Source organism: Chanodichthys erythropterus, chromosome 10, assembly GCF_024489055.1.
Source record: "Chanodichthys erythropterus isolate Z2021 chromosome 10, ASM2448905v1, whole genome shotgun sequence".
Taxonomy (NCBI): Eukaryota; Metazoa; Chordata; class Actinopteri; order Cypriniformes; family Xenocyprididae; genus Chanodichthys; species Chanodichthys erythropterus.
Genome location: NC_090230.1, coordinates 29,633,882 through 29,650,767, shown reverse-complemented (window position 1 = coordinate 29,650,767; position 16,886 = coordinate 29,633,882). Strand labels below are relative to the sequence as shown.

At 39.2% G+C, this 16,886-nt stretch overlaps 1 protein-coding gene across 5 annotated transcripts in view; it reads left to right on the top strand.

Moving 5' to 3' along the window:
* LOC137028468 (myotonin-protein kinase) overlaps positions 1 to 16,886 on the top strand; it is a 33,668-nt gene that overhangs the window by 8,239 nt on the left and 8,543 nt on the right. For 2 of the 5 annotated variants that reach the window (XM_067397273.1, XM_067397278.1), the window contains exons 6-17: positions 5,001 to 5,094; positions 5,185 to 5,382; positions 9,002 to 9,250; positions 9,327 to 9,403; positions 9,472 to 9,562; positions 10,376 to 11,559; positions 11,725 to 11,822; positions 12,079 to 12,128; positions 12,308 to 12,382; positions 13,651 to 15,762; positions 16,312 to 16,443; positions 16,741 to 16,875. In XM_067397273.1, coding sequence (XP_067253374.1) covers positions 5,001 to 5,094; positions 5,185 to 5,382; positions 9,002 to 9,250; positions 9,327 to 9,403; positions 9,472 to 9,562; positions 10,376 to 11,559; positions 11,725 to 11,822; positions 12,079 to 12,128; positions 12,308 to 12,382; positions 13,651 to 13,752 — 2,218 coding nt within the window. In that variant the 3' untranslated portion in view covers positions 13,753 to 15,762; positions 16,312 to 16,443; positions 16,741 to 16,875. Of the gene's footprint in view, positions 1 to 5,000; positions 5,095 to 5,184; positions 5,383 to 9,001; positions 9,251 to 9,326; positions 9,404 to 9,471; positions 9,563 to 10,375; positions 11,560 to 11,724; positions 11,823 to 12,078; positions 12,129 to 12,307; positions 12,383 to 13,650; positions 15,763 to 16,311; positions 16,444 to 16,740; positions 16,876 to 16,886 lie in introns of those variants that run through there. The other 3 variants (XM_067397275.1, XM_067397276.1, XM_067397277.1) reach the window with 3 other exon arrangements.

Genomic DNA, 16,886 nt, shown 5'->3' with positions numbered 1-16,886 from the left:
AATAAATCGTGCTCGCAATTTAGCACATCGACGGAACGAAATAGTACATCACGCTTGCGATTTAGCAAATTGAGGGAACAAAATACTACATCGCGCACACGCTCTAGCAACTTGAGGGAACAAAATAGTACATCGCGCTCACAATTTAGCAAATTGAGGGAACAAAATACTACATCGATGTCACAATTTAGCAAATTAAGGGAACAAAATAGTACATCGCTCTCACAATTTAGCAAATTGAGGGAACAAAATAGTACATCGTGCTCACAATTTAGCAAATTGAGGGAACGAAATAGTACATCACACACCACTTTAGCAAATCGAGGGAACAAAATAGTAAATAGTGCTCGCAATTTAGCAAATCGAGGGAACAAAATAATACATTGCGCTCACAATTTAGCAAATTGAGGGAACAAAATAGTAAATCACACACCACTTTAGCAAATTGAGCGAACAAAATAGTACATCGCTCTCACAATTTAGCAAATTGAGGGAACAAAATAGTACATTGCGCTCACAATTTAGCAAATTGAGGGAACAAAATAGTAAATCACACACCACTTTAGCAAATCGAGGGAACAAAATAGTAAATAGTGCTCGCAATTTAGCAAATCGAGGGAACAAAATAGTAAATCGCACTCGCAATTTAGCAAATCGAGGGAACGAAATAGTAAATTGCGCTCGCAATTTAGCAAATCGAGGGAACGAAATAGTACATCACGCTCACAATTAATCAAATTGAGAGAACGAAATAGTAAATCGCACACCACTTTAGCAAATGGAGGGAGCAAAATAGTACATTGCGCTTGCGATTTAGCAAATCGAGGGAATGAAATAGTAAATCACACTTACAATTTAGCAAATCGAGGGAACGAAATAGTAAATCGCACTCGCAATTTAGCAAATCGAGGGAACGAAATAGTAAATCGCACTCGCAATTTAGCAAATCGAGGGAACAAAATAGTAAATAGTGCTCGCAATTTAGCAAATCGAGGGAACAAAATAGTAAATCGCACTCGCAATTTAGCAAATCGAGGGAACGAAATAGTAAATTGCGCTCGCAATTTAGCAAATCGAGGGAACGAAATAGTACATCACGCTCACAATTTATCAAATTGAGAGAACGAAATAGTAAATCGCACACCACTTTAGCAAATGGAGGGAGCAAAATAGTACATCGCGCTTGCGATTTAGCAAATCGAGGGAATGAAATAGTAAATCACACTTACAATTTAGCAAATCGAGGGAACGAAATAGTAAATCGCACTCGCAATTTAGCAAATCGAGGGAACGAAATAGTAAATCGCACTCGCAATTTAGCAAATCGAGGGAACAAAATAGTACATCGCTCTCACAATTTAGCAAATTGAGGGAACAAAATAGTACATTGCGCTCACAATTTAGCAAATTGAGGGAACAAAATAGTAAATCACACACCACTTTAGCAAATCGAGGGAACAAAATAGTAAATAGTGCTCGCAATTTAGCAAATCGAGGGAACAAAATAGTAAATCGCACTCGCAATTTAGCAAATCGAGGGAACGAAATAGTAAATTGCGCTCGCAATTTAGCAAATCGAGGGAACGAAATAGTACATCACGCTCACAATTAATCAAATTGAGAGAACGAAATAGTAAATCGCACACCACTTTAGCAAATGGAGGGAGCAAAATAGTACATCGCGCTTGCGATTTAGCAAATCGAGGGAATGAAATAGTAAATCACACTTACAATTTAGCAAATCGAGGGAACGAAATAGTAAATCGCACTCGCAATTTAGCAAATCGAGGGAACGAAATAGTAAATCGCACTCGCAATTTAGCAAATCGAGGGAACAAAATAGTAAATAGTGCTCGCAATTTAGCAAATCGAGGGAACAAAATAGTAAATCGCACTCGCAATTTAGCAAATCGAGGGAACGAAATAGTAAATTGCGCTCGCAATTTAGCAAATCGAGGGAACGAAATAGTACATCACGCTCACAATTTATCAAATTGAGAGAACGAAATAGTAAATCGCACACCACTTTAGCAAATGGAGGGAGCAAAATAGTACATCGCGCTTGCGATTTAGCAAATCGAGGGAATGAAATAGTAAATCACACTTACAATTTAGCAAATCGAGGGAACGAAATAGTAAATCGCACTCGCAATTTAACAAATCGAGGGAACAAAATAATAAATCGTGCTCGCAATTTAGCGTATCGACGGAACGAAATAGTACATCACGCTTGCGATTTAGCAAATTGAGGGAACAAAATACTACATCGCGCACACGCTCTAGCAACTTGAGGGAACAAAATAGTACATCGCGCTCACAATTTAGCAAATTGAGGGAACAAAATACTACATCGCTCTCACAATTTAGCAAATTGAGGGAACAAAATAGTACATCGCTCTCACAATTTAGCAAATTGAGGGAACAAAATAGTACATCGCGCTCACAATTTAGCAAATTGAGGGAACGAAAAGTACATCACACACCACTTTAGCAAATCGAGGGAACAAAATAGTAAATCGCACACCACTTTAGCAAATGGAGGGAACAAAATAGTAAATCACACACCACTTTAGCAAATCGAGGGAACAAAATAGTAAATAGTGCTCGCAATTTAGCAAATCGAGGAAACAAAATAGTAAATCGCACTCCGAATTTAGCAAATCGAGGGAACGAAATAGTAAATTGCGCTCGCAATTTAGCAAATCGAGGGAACGAAATAGTAAATCGCGCTTGCGATTTAGCAAATCGAGGGAATGAAATAGTAAATCACGCACCACTTTAGCAAATCGAGGGAACAAAATAGTAAATCGTGCTCGCAATTTAGCAAATCGAGGGAACAAAATAGTAAATCGCACTCGCAATTTAGCAAATCAAGGGAACGAAATAGTAAATTGCGCTCGCAATTTAGCAAATCGAGGGAACGAAATAGTAAATCGCGCTTGCAATTTAGCAAATCGAGGGAATGAAATAGTAAATCACGCACCATTTTAGCAAATCGAGGGAACAAAATATTAAATCGTGCTCGCAATTTAGCAAATCGAGGGAACGAAATAGTACATCACGCTCACAATTTATCAAATCGAGAGAACGAAATAGTAAATCGCACACCACTATAGCAAATGGAGGGAACAAAATAGTACATCGCGCTTGCGATTTAGCAAATCGAGGGAATGAAATAGTAAATCGTGCTCGCAATTTAGCAAATCGAGGGAACAAAATAGTAAATCGCACTCTCAATTTAGCAAATCGAGGGAACGAAATAGTAAATTGCGCTCGCAATTTAGCAAATCGAGGGAACGAAATAGTAAATCGCGCTTGCAATTTAGCAAATGGAGGGAACAAAATAATACATCGTGCTTGCGATTTACCAAATCGAGGGAATGAAATAGTAAATCACGCACCACTTTAGCAAATCGAGGGAACAAAATATTAAATCGTGCTCGCAATTTAGCAAATCGAGGGAACGAAATAGTACATCACGCTCACAATTTATCAAATCGAGAGAACGAAATAGTAAATCGCACACCACTTTAGCAAATGGAGGGAACAAAATAGTACATCGCGCTTGCGATTTAGCAAATTGAGGGAATGAAATAGTAAATCGTGCTCGCAATTTAGCAAATCGAGGGAACAAAATAGTACATCGCGCTTGCGATTTAGCAAATCGAGGGAATGAAATAGTAAATCGTGCTCGCAATTTAGCAAATGGAGGGAACAAAATAGTACATCGCGCTTGCGATTTAGCAAATTGAGGGAATGAAATAGTAAATCGTGCTCGCAATTTAGCAAATCGAGGGAACAAAATAGTACATCGCGCTTGCGATTTAGCAAATCGAGGGAATGAAATAGTAAATTGCGCTCGCAATTTAGCAAATCAAGGGAACGAAATAGTAAATTGCGCTCGCAATTTAGCAAATCGAGGGAACGAAATAGTAAATCGCACTCGCAATTTAGCAAATCGAGGGAGCGAAATAGTACATCGCACTCGCAATTTAGCAAATCGAGGGAACGAAATAGTAAATCGCACTCGCAATTTAGCAAATCGAGGGAGCGAAATAGTACATCGCACTCGCAATTTAGCAAATCGAGGGAATGAAATAGTAAATTGCACTCGCAATTTAGCAAATCGAGGGAGCGAAATAGTACATCGCACTCGCAATTTAGCAAATCGAGGGAACGAAATAGTAAATTGCGCTCATAATTTAGCAAATGGAGGGAACAAAATAGTAAATCGCACTCGCAATTTAGCAAATCGAGGGAACGAAATAGTAAATCGTGCTCGCAATTTAGCAAATCGAGGGAACAAAATAGTAAATCGCGCTCGCAATTTAGCAAATCGAGGGAACAAAATAGTAAATTGCGCTCGCAATTTAGCAAATCGAGGGAACAAAATAGTAAATCGCTCACGCAATTTAGCAAATCGAGGGAGCGAAATAGTACATCGCACTCGCAATTTAGCAAATCGAGGGAATGAAATAGTAAATTGCGCTCGCAATTTAGCAAATCGAGGGAACGAAATAGTAAATCGCACTCGCAATTTAGCAAATCGAGGGAACAAAATAGTAAATCGCACTCGCAATTTAGCAAATCGAGGGAACGAAATAGTAAATTGCGCTCATAATTTAGCAAATGGAGGGAACAAAATAGTAAATCGCACTCGCAATTTAGCAAATCGAGGGAACGTAATAGTAAATCGCGCTCACGATTTAGTGAATCGAGGGAACGAAATAGTAAATCGCGCTCACGATTTAGCAAATCGAGGGAATGAAATAGTAAATTGCCGCACAACTTACTTTTTTTCACCTGCATTTCATGTGCCTGACTAGTATTTCTCTATGCATTTTTTGCATGACATGTTTTACACTGTTCTTGCAATGAAAATAAATCACAAGTGAATTGCTTCATTCATTAGTCTGTGTTTGAGTGCATGTGATGTTTTGTAGGCTGATGAAACACTTATATCTGATAGTATTACTGCAGTGTCTGCGCTCTTCCTGTAGAGACATCAAACCTGACAACATCCTGCTGACGGCAGACGGTCACGCTCGGTTGGGTGATTTCGGCTCCTGTCTCCGTCTGGAGGATGATGGACTGGTGATGTTTGTCTCCAGTGTCAAACTCAATCCTATATTCAGTCCTGTCCGATTGGCCGGCTGTGCTCATGCATGTGTGTTTATTCTGCAGGTCCACTCGTCGGTGGCTGTCGGCACTCCAGACTATCTGTCTCCTGAGATCCTGCGGGCGGTGGAGGGCGGCGGCGGCTACGGCACCGACTGCGACTGGTGGGCTCTGGGCGTCTGCGCCTATGAGATGTTGCTGGGAACCACGCCGTTTTACGCAGAGTCCATTTCTGAGACCTACGCTAAAATAATACACTTCAAGGTGAAGCAGCTGTGTGATCAGGGAACGTTGTGGCAAGGTTATCTCAACATTATGAACAAACGTTCTTCCAGTAACATTAATAGAACGTTAATTAAAAATCTGGTCTTTAATAATGTTCTCAAAACATTAGCACATAAACTTTATCAATACATTTTATTTCTGAAATGTCTTCATTGGACATTTGTGTAATTTTTTTTTAAATGTTACTGTTTGTTTCAGAACATTCAAAAGTAACATTCCCACAATGTTTGAAGAATGATACAATGGAATGTTTCCTTAGAACATTTTTAAAACATTTTACACGTTTTGAACATTCAGAAATAACGTTTTCACAACTTAATGTGAACTTTATAACAAAGTTCTTAGAACATGTTTTTATTCGCTGGGTTATTAGTGGCCAGTGGTGAACTGAAAGACTTGTATTGTGAGAGACTGAATCTCCCTTGATCTTCATTGCATGATAAAAACATGCTGTTCATTTCGGAGCTTCCTCTTCAGTTAAAAAAGTGAACTAAACTGCAAAAAACGACTCGGTCAGAAAGTTAAAGGTGACCGTACACATTTACATGTCAATGACACTCATCTGGTGTTCGGGACACTTGGGGAAGCAATGAGGAGGAAGTGGGAGAGATGCTGTCATTCCCAAACCAAGAGAAAATGATCATGGAAAAACTAAATCATCAATGACTGGAGCTACAGGAATGTTCCCGTAACTCGTACAGTAGACATAGTGCTGAAATATATGAATAGATAATGAAAATCATCAATCAACTAAAAAAGCTTCTGCCTATGAAATCAGTTTTATTTTTTCCTGCATTCTTAGAAATTATTATAAAAAATGAAGGTAATCATATGAGTGCATAAAGCTTCAGCAATTTAATTCATATTTTAAAATGTAATCAAATTAATATTTAACAATTCCTTTTATTTATTTTTTTGTGCTGAACATCAGAGACTGTTTACTGTTAAAAAGAAAACATGGATGAAAAAGCTGTGATATTCTTATATAATTATATTTTTACACATTATTATTACTTGAAAAGTACATTCTACTGTACAATAGTGATACAGTAGTGGCCAAAATTGATGAGGAAAATTGACATCTTCACCCTTTATTCAAATATTATTGAAGATATTGTAGTCATATTACGTAGTTGTGCTTAGAGTCGATTGTTTTTTTGTGATAATAACACAATGAAACATGACAAATTGTGCAACATAATTTTTGGCCAGACTGTCATACAAAGAAATTATGAACAACATGCAAAAACAAGAGAGAACCAAAGAAATATTATTAACTGATTATGTTGTAGTCAGTGTTTGATTTTTCTGGTCAGCTTTTTGTTTTTCTATGGAGGGCCGCACATGACATGCAGGAAAAAAATTAGTAGGATAAACCGTGCACACGATTTATAAATCGAGGGAACGTAATAGTAAATCGAAATAGATTTAGCAAATCGAGGGAACAAAATAGTAAATCGTGCACACGAATTAGCAAATCGAAGGAGCAAAATAGTAAATCACACTTGCAATTTAGCAAATTGAGGGAGCGATAGTAATCGAAATAGATTTAGCAAATCAAGGGAACAAAATAGTAAATCACGCTTGCAATTTAGCAAATCGAGGGAACGAAATAGTAAATCACGCTTGCAATTTAGCAAATCGAGGGAACGAAATAGTAAATCGTGCGCACGATTTAGCAAATTGAGGGAACAAAATAGTAAATTGAAATAGATTCAGCAAATCGAGGGAACGAAATAGTAAATCACGCTTGCAATTTAGCAAATCGAGGGAACGAAATAGTAAATCACGCTTGCAATTTAGCAAATCGAGGGAACGAAATAGTAAATCGTGCGCACGATTTAGCAAATTGAGGGAACAAAATAGTAAATTGAAATAGATTTAGTAAATCGAGGGAATGAAATAGTAAATTGAAATAGATTTAGCAAATCGAGGGAACGAAATAGTAAATCACGCTTGCAATTTAGTAAATTGAGGGAACGAAATAGTAAATTGAAATAGATTTAGCAAATCGAGGTAACAAAATAGTAAATTGAAATAGATTTAGCAAATCGAGGTAACAAAATAGTAAATTGAAATAGATTTAGCAAATCAAGGGAATGAAATAGTAAATTGAAATAGATTTAGCAAATCGAGGGAATGAAATAGTAAATTGAAATAGATTTAGCAAATCAAGGTAACAAAATAGTAAATTGAAATAGATTTAGCAAATCGAGGGAACGAAATAGTAAATCACACTTGCAATTTAGTAAATTGAGGGAACGAAATAGTAAATTGAAATAGATTTAGCAAATCGAGGTAACAAAATAGTAAATTGAAATAGATTTAGCAAATCAAGGGAGCAAAATAGTAAATCACACTTGCGATTTAGCAAATTGAGGGAGCGAAAGAGTAAATCACACTTGCGATTTAGAAAATTGAGGGAGCGAAAGTAACCTAAATAGATTTAGCAAATCGAGGGAGCGAAATAGTAAATCACACTTGCAATTTAGTAAATTGAGGGAACGAAATAGTAAATTGAAATAGATTTAGCAAATCGAGGGAATGAAATAGTAAATCACGCTTGCAATTTAGCAAATTAAGGGAGTGAAATAGTAAATTGTGCGCGCAATTTAGCAAATCGAGGGAGCGAAATAGTAAATCACGCTTGCAATTTAGCAAATCGAGGGAACGAAATAGTAAATCACACTTGCAATTTAGCAAATTGAGGGAGCGAAATAGTAAATCTAAATAGATTTAGCAAATTAAGGGAGTGAAATAGTAAATTGTGCGCGCAATTTAGCAAATCGAGGGAGCGAAATAGTAAATCACGCTTGCAATTTAGCAAATCGAGGGAACGAAATAGTAAATCACACTTGCAATTTAGTAAATTGAGGGAACGAAATAGTAAATTGAAATAGATTTAGCAAATCGAGGGAACGAAATAGTAAATTGAAATAGATTTAGCAAATCGAGGGAGCGAAATAGTAAATCACGCTTGCAATTTAGTAAATTGAGGGAACGAAATAGTAAATTGAAATAGATTTAGCAAATCGAGGGAACGAAATAGTAAATCACGCTTGCAATTTAGCAAATTGAGGGAGCGAAATAGTAATTCTAAATAGATTTAGCAAATTAAGGGAGTGAAATAGTAAATTGTGCGCGCAATTTAGCAAATCGAGGGAGCGAAATAGTAAATTACGCTTGCAATTTAGCAAATCGAGGGAACGAAATAGTAAATTCCGTGCACAACTTACTTTTTTTCCTGCATGTAAAGTAATTTGCATAGTAAAATAAAACATGTAGCTGTAGTTTACCTTTTTTGCCAAATAATTGTGTCATATAATTACCTTAACCAAGTTTATTGTTTGTTTTTCCATCATATTTAAAATATTTAAAGTATTTTCCTTGTATTTTGATGATTTAATCAAACTTGTAGGGACATTAAAACAAATCTCCAGTCCGGACACTACTGTATGTCTGTCATAATTACTTCTGATTTATTTATCCAAAATCTGCCAAATTCAGTGACATACAGTAAATTCCGGATTTATGACTGGATTCCGTCCGTGTTTTACGCATTGCTGAAATCGTTGAATGTGTCTCTCCATCTGAACAGGATTATTTTGAGTTTCCCGCTGCGGGGTCGGAGGTGTCGGAGGAGGCGCGTTCACTGATCGGCGGTCTGATCTGCGACAGGAGCGAGCGGCTGGGCTCGCGGGGCTCCGGGGACTTCAGAAAACATCCCTTCTTCTGCAGTTTGGACTGGAGTTCCCTTCATCTCCTCCCTCCTCCGTACCAACCCGACGTCTCCAACGCCACAGACACCTCCAACTTTGACGTGCTGGACGACTGTCTCAGCGACATGGTACCATATCAAACCCTTCATGAGCGTCATGAAGCCCAGCCTGATCTGACGCGCCTGTTTCTGCTCTGGTCTGCAGGAGAACCTGAGTGACGTGATGGAGCGAGCGGCTGGAGTTCACCTGGCGTTTGTCGGATACTCGTACACAGCCACCAGGTGAGTCAGATCTTCATCAGCAGGTGTGTTGATGACTGTGACGCGCCTGACGCTGCTCTGCCCTACAGAGAGACGGGAGCGCTGGACCGCAGCGGTGACATCATGATGGAGATCGACCAACCACAGGACAGAGATTACCTCTACCTGCAGGGGAAACTGGTATGATGCACATATTTATATTATATTTATTTTAATGTTTTTTTTTTAATTATTTTTTTTATTTTATTTATAAACATTCATTATATTAATATATATATATATATATATTTATTTTTTTAAGAAATCACAAGATTTTTCATCCATTTTTAATTTTAACAGTAAACCTCTTATGCAGCATTTTGTTGCCAAAACATTTGGGAACTTGTAAAATAATAAAAAAGAATTTGGGAAAAAAAAATAAAAACATGCTTTTCCCAGTGCTTGGGAGAATTTTCTTTTTTATATATATATATTTATTCTATTTTATTATTTTGTTTTATTAATTAATAATTAATTTATCAATTTTAAAGAGATATATTAAATTGTTAAAGTTTTATGAATTCAATCGATTAGACATGCTTTTCTATTTGTAACGTTTAATTAAACCAAAAGTCCATAAATTAAAATAGATAACTCAGAATTTGGAAAAATAAAATGATTTCATTAGGGCATTTACAAAAATTTTTTATATATGTTAAACTTTTAATAAATTGATGTTAAATTTTATAATTTTCATGATTTCAATTGATTAGACATGCTTTTTTATTACTAACATTTAATTTAACCATTAAAAATTAATAATTAAAAAGGAATTAAGAAGTACTTTTAATTAAGAAGTATGAAAACGGAAAACACAGAATTTGAGAAAAAATTTGGGAAAATTCCCTTCCCAAGGGAATTTGGGAAAAGTCAGTCAGATTTCATAGGGCTCTACTCATAATCATCTTCTGGATGTGAAGTGGCTTCAGTCTGAATCAGTGTGAATGTGAACAGAATCAGGTGTGGCGGCTCAGAGATCGCATCACTGCTGATGTCACAGCGCTTCCAGAACTTCCTGTTGAGCACAGGAATCTGGAGCTGGAACTGGAGCCAGAGCCGAAGCTGGAGCCGGAACCGGAGCCGGAACTGAAGCTGAAGCCGGAGCTGAAGCTGGAGCCGGAGCTGGAACCAGAGCTAGAGCTGAAGACGGAGCTGAAGCTGGAGCCGGAACTGAAGCTAAAGCTGAAGCCGGAGCCGGAGCTGGAACCAGAGCTAGAGCTGAAGACAGAGCCAGAGCTGAAGCTGAATCCGGAGCTGAAGCCGGAGCCGGAACTGAAGCTGAAGCCGGAGCTGAAACTAGAGCTAGAGCTGAAGACGGAGCTGAAGCCGGAGCTGAAGCCGGAGCTGAAGCCGGAGCCAGAGCTGGAACCAGAGCTAGAGCTGAAGCCGGAGCTGAAGCCGGAGCCGGAGCTGGAACCAGAGCTAGAGCTGAAGCCGAAGCCGGAGCCGGAGCTGGAACCAGAGCTAGAGCTGAAGCCGGAGCCGAAGCTGGAGGCGGAACCGAAGTTAAAGCTGGAGCCGGAACCGAAGCCGGAGCTGGAGCCGGAGCCAGAGCTAGAGCTGGAACCAGAGCTAGAGCTGAAGCCGGAGCCGAAGCTGGAGGCGGAACCGAAGTTAAAGCTGGAGCCGGAACCGAAGCCGGAGCTGGAGCCGGAGCCAGAGCTAGAGCTGGAACCAGAGCTAGAGCTGAAGACGGAGCTGAAACTAGAGCTAGAGCTGAAGACGGAGCTGAAACTAGAGCTAGAGCTGAAGCCGGAGCTGAAGCCGGAGCTGAAGCCGGAGCTGAAGCCGGAGCCAGAGCTGGAACCAGAGCTAGAGCTGAAGCCGGAGCTGAAGCCGGAGCCGGAGCCGGAGCTGGAACCAGAGCTAGAGCTGAAGCCGAAGCCGGAGCCGGAGCTGGAACCAGAGCTAGAGCTGAAGCCGGAGCCAAAGCCGGAGCCGGAACTGAAGCTGAAGCTGGAGCTGGAACCAGAGCTAGAGCTGGAGCCAGAGCCGAAGCTGGAGGCGGAACCGAAGTTAAAGCTGGAGCCGGAACCGAAGCCGGAGCTGGAGCCGGAGCCAGAGCTAGAGCTGGAACCAGAGCTAGAGCTGAAGACGGAGCTGGAGCCGAGTGAAGCACATGCTCAGGAGCTGCAGAGGTACAGCAAGTATATTCACTTATAATCCTCAGATTTAATCACACGTGTTATTTAATGTGCTGAATATATTCAAGTAAACCATACTCTGTTGTATTTCAGTACTCAGTGACAGTATATTTCTTCAACTATGGTTAGTGAGTGATTGTGCGTGTTGATGTTCTCCAGGCGGCTGATCAAAGCTGACCGGAGGAACAGAGAACTGGAGCAGGAGATGATGGGGCTGAGAGAGGAGATCCTCAGACTGACGGCCGACAGGAACAGAGGTCAGAAATCTGGTCAGGTCTTGTCAGGTCAATCACATAATGATAAAATCTCTGAAGGTTCTAGTCTTTGAGTTCTTCTGTCTCTGGTTTGTTTGACTGAATCGGTTCTGCTTTATTCTGTGATCACACATGCATGATGTTTCCTCACAGAGCGCTCTGCTGTCCACCGTATGAGACCACTGTGTGTGAGTGTGTGTGTGTGTGTGTGTGTGTGTCGGATGGGCCGCTCTAACGCCTGTTTCTCCTCCAATCACAGAGCTGTGTGTGTGTCTGCCGCCCGCCCGCTGCCTGGACGCCGCGCGGGATGTAAGCCCGTCTCTTAGCACTCTTTATCAGTCCGCGCTCAGCGGAACGGTAGCGTTGCACCTGTCATGGCTGTGTCCCCTTCATCTCTATTATTGTATCATGAGGCTGTGCTTCATTCCCAGCTGCAAATGTCAGTTCATTATCCACTGAAAACTGATCGACAATCCTGGTGTTTTTAGAGCTCAACGACGCCCCCTGCCTGCCATCACCCGCTAGTGACGCCGCTGCTCCGCCACCTGCTGCTGTTCAACAGGGTGAGTAACGTTACATTTGAATTTTTCTGATTGAATGGATAAATTAAATGTTAGTTATCAAAAAGCATGTCTAATTAATTGAAATCATTAAAAGTGACCTCAGCTTATTAAAAGTTTAACTAAAAATACAATTTTACGGCTTTTTTCCCCCCAAAAATTCTGTTTTCCATTTAAATTTTTCTGGATTCCATTTTTTTAGTTTAAATTTTACTGGACTCTGATGGTTAAATGAAATGTCAATGTTAATGTGTTCTTTAGAACATACGCATTAATATAAGCCAGCTGGAGAACTTCCGGTGAGAGTCATGTGCTGGTGTGTTGAGCATCAGTAGTGTAATACTTCGTTTAAAATCACAATATAGTCACTTAAATAGTCAGGCATAGCATTAATTTAGTTATTCAAACATAAGACAGCATAAAAAATAAATAATAAATAAGTGTTCCTCCTCAACTAAATTCAATTCGACCATCAGTTTTCACACTTTTATGAGAAAAAAGCTTCAAAATGAAATATTTATTGTGCACTTTAGTTAGATTAATTGAATAAAATGTGTGTTTTCACAAGTGTGCTGAAATCATTGACTGACAGCTGCTGTGATTATAAAGAGAGAGCGGCGCTCGTTTTCTGTCATTCATTCACAAGAAAAGTTATTGTTTTTCATCAGATTTTCGGAGTATTTCATACTTCACATTGACAAAATGTATTTTTAAACCTAGTTTTTTCATAACGTTTAATAATTAGTCAAAAACAACGTGAAAAACGATTAGAGGAATGGCTGATATATGCGCAAATAAATGCTACTTTGCCGCCACCTGCTGGTTATAGTGGTAATTATTGTCTTTTTTATTTTTTCTATGAAATGTTGAATTTTTCTACATTTTTAAACGTTTGGTTTTACAATGGGGACAATCTCAGAAGGATGAACAAATAATGTTTGTGGTCATCACATTAAAAATAACATTTAAAATGCATGTTTGTGTCTAATTACAGACACTTCATTTTTAAACGGTCCCAATAGCTTCATCCACCGTTACTGACAATCCTCATTTTGGCTGCGTGAGATTCTCCAGCTTTGTTGTTGTTCAGCTGTTAAAGCTCCGCCCTCTTCTGGAAAGGGGGCCGGGAGCAGCAGCTCATTTGCATTTAAAGGGACACACACAAAAACAAATTTGACAAGCTGTTAATAAATGATCTGTGGGGTATTTTGAGAAAAGAAGTAGCCTTCTTCTGTCTGTGTTTGTGAGCGTCTGGTGAACGTGTTTGACAGGTGTGGATGCCGCAGGTGAGGAGTGAGTCGTATCTGCTGGTTTGTGCCGAAGGGACTGAAGTGCAGCTGTGGGAGCGTCACTGCGGCTCTGATCTCTCCTGAGGGACCTTAGATAGTCTACAGCAGCTGAAGGACTGTGATCTACTCCTCTATGCAATCATCTGTTCTTCAGTTCCGGGCTTTAACAGCCACATGATTCAGTAAACAGGGAGAAATTCCCCAATGCATGGATTTCTATTAAAATGACTGGATTTTTGTGACCACAGCTTGATTGTGTGTGTTCATGTGCAGCTTCGTTCAGAAAGAGATTTATGTTTAATCAACTCAGATTCACCAGTGACGTTTACGTGTGGTTTTATTCTGAAAGCGACATTTAAATGTGTCAGCATCAGAATAATCCTGTAGGTCTGCTGATGTCCTGCTGTTTCCCAAAAGATTTCCAGAGAAATTCCAGATGCTGCCGTTGGTTATTCAGTATGTGTGCAAATATTAGCTTCAGAACACTTTAATTCAGATACTTCACAACACCAACTCATTATTTTGTTGCAGCACCTGTTTTCACCCTCTGTCTGAACCGTCTGTTTTAGTTCCGGTCTGCTCTGATTGGTCATTTATATCACACGTGTTTGTGTTCATGAGTTCACTGCTCCATCCAACTATCATATCGTTATTTACCAGAGGTATATTTTGTACAAAACAAGAAGTGAAGTTGTTTTAAGCATTAAAATTATTTAAGAGTGTTTGATGTAGAAATAAAGTTGGCTTATTTATTTAAGACAGTTTGAGATATTTTTATTTGTTCTGGGAAAATGTGTTGTGTTTTAAAAGGTTTAATGAGGCTTCTGCCAATTTTAAAATCACAAAGACATTTTTAGTTGCTCAGCCTGCTGAAAATCCGGATGGTGTAAGCTTGGAAAGTTTTATTTCATTTCAGATCTCACTAACATATCTGAGGATATTCTTCAGCAGGTTTGTCTCCATAGTGAGTTTAGCGTTCCAAGATCAGCTGGTTTGATTCTCAGAATTACACTGATGATAAATGCATAACTAGATCTGTCAGCTAAAATCATCTGTCAGATATACAGATCGTCTGCTTCACGCTGCTGAAAAGTTCCAGCTAAAGATCAGATAAGACTTATTAGTTTAAAGTGTTGTATTATCAGTGTGGAGTGGGCGTGTCTTATATGATTTGCATGAAGAGGGAGTGGCTTGAATGTTCTGTGTGGAGTGGGCGTGGCTTGCGTGCTCTGTGTGGAGTGGGCGTGTCTTATATGATTTGCATGCAGAGGGAGTGGCTTGTATGTTCTGTGTGGAGTGGGCGTGTCTTATATGATTTGCATGCAGAGGGAGTGGCTTGTATGTTCTGTGTGGAGTGGGCGTGTCTTATATCAATTTTTATGCAGTGGGAGTGTTTTTTATTATCGGTGTGGAGTGGGCGTGGCTTGTATGTTCTGTGTGGAGTGGGCGTGTCTTATATTATTTGTATGCAGAGGGAGTGGCTTGTATTATCTGGAGTGGGCGTGGCTTGCTCTGTGTGGAGTGGGCGTGTTTTATTTGATTTGTATGCAGAGGGAGTGGCTTGTATGCTCTGTGCAAAGTGGGTGTGTCTTATCTTATTTGTATGCAGTGGGAGTGGCTTTTATTATCGTGTGGAGTGGACGTGGCTTGTATGATTTGTATGCAGTGGGAGTGGCTTCTATTATCTGTGTGGAGTGGGTGTGGCTTGTATGCTCTATGTGGGTGGGCGTGGCTTATGATTTGTATGCAGTGGGAGTGGCTTGTATTATCTGTGTGGAGTGGGCGTGTCTTATATTAATGTTTATGCAATGTTTTTATTATCATGTGGAGTGGGCGTGTCTTGTATGTGCTGCATAGAGCGGGCGTGTCTTATATTATTTGTATGCAGTGGGAGTGGCTTCTATTATCTGTGTGGAGTGGGTGTGGCTTGTATGCTCTGTGTGGAGAGGGCGTGTCTTCATTGTGCAGTGGGCGTGGTTTGTATTATCTCTGCGGAGTGGGTGTGTCTTCTGTCTCTTGTCAGGTTTGGCTGATGCGGATCGCAGTGTGATTCTGAGTTTACATTGGACATCTGGAGGAACATGATGATCCTGAGTGAGTTTTATTCCACAGCTGTTCACGAAAACACTGCATTTTCATTCAGCCGGTGGATTTAAAAGAAACTAATATGCATTCTAATTTAATCTAAACAATTAGAATAAGATATATATACATAGCTATTTAAAAATGTGCGGTCAGTAAGATAAAAAAAATAGAAATTAATACTTTTATTCATCAAGAATGCATTAAATTGTTTAAAAGTGACAGTAAAGACATTTATAATGTTGCAATTAATATAAATATAATAATTTAGTCGAATCCCTTTTCTTGAAATTTTTTAATGGGCGAAATGTAAGTTAAATTGTTACATTTAAATAGTTTTAAAGGCCGATTTTTTTATAAAACTTGTTTTGTCAAAACCTGTATTTTTTTAGTGTAAAGTTGTATACACTGTTGTTTTCACAGTCATTTTACGGTTTGGTTGTTATCATAGATCTTGCTCTACATCACTCATATGATATTAATTTCATTTGTGCAGGTCTTAAATGTGATTGTAAGACTGTCACTGTTCTGTAATAATACATCATCTGTGATTGTGTTCAGCGCATCACTCCCTCTAGTGGAGAATCTGAGCTCTGCTGTTTGATTGGCTGTGGAAGATAAAGGTTCTTGTCTCAGCCTTTCCACACGGAGCATCATGGGATTCCCATCATGCTTGGCAGTCGACCGCTTCAGGTAACAGTAATGACAAGCTCAAATCAGAATCCCTAAAGCGATTCCCAAACGTTTCTGTCAGTCTTTGAGCAAAAATATATTTTCACTTAATATTTCAATCATTTCAACACTTTCACATGTTCACGCTTCTCTAGTAACTGTTTTATTCGTTTTTTAAGTGCATTATTTTAACCAAAAGAGAGAATTCTGTCATCATTTACATTCATGGAATATTTACAGATATTATTTAGTGATATTATGTGAAAAAAACAACATTATTTATTATTAAAGATTCATGTGTTCTCATTTTTTCCCCAGATAGTTCTGTCCTGCCAACCACACATTGAAGTCATTAAAACGCCCTTGAAAGTGACATAAAAGAAGTCGCCGCTGGTGTTCTGTGTTCAGAGTGGAATAGTCTACTGTACACTTCAGAATTAAATAGCATGTGAAACAGCTCACAT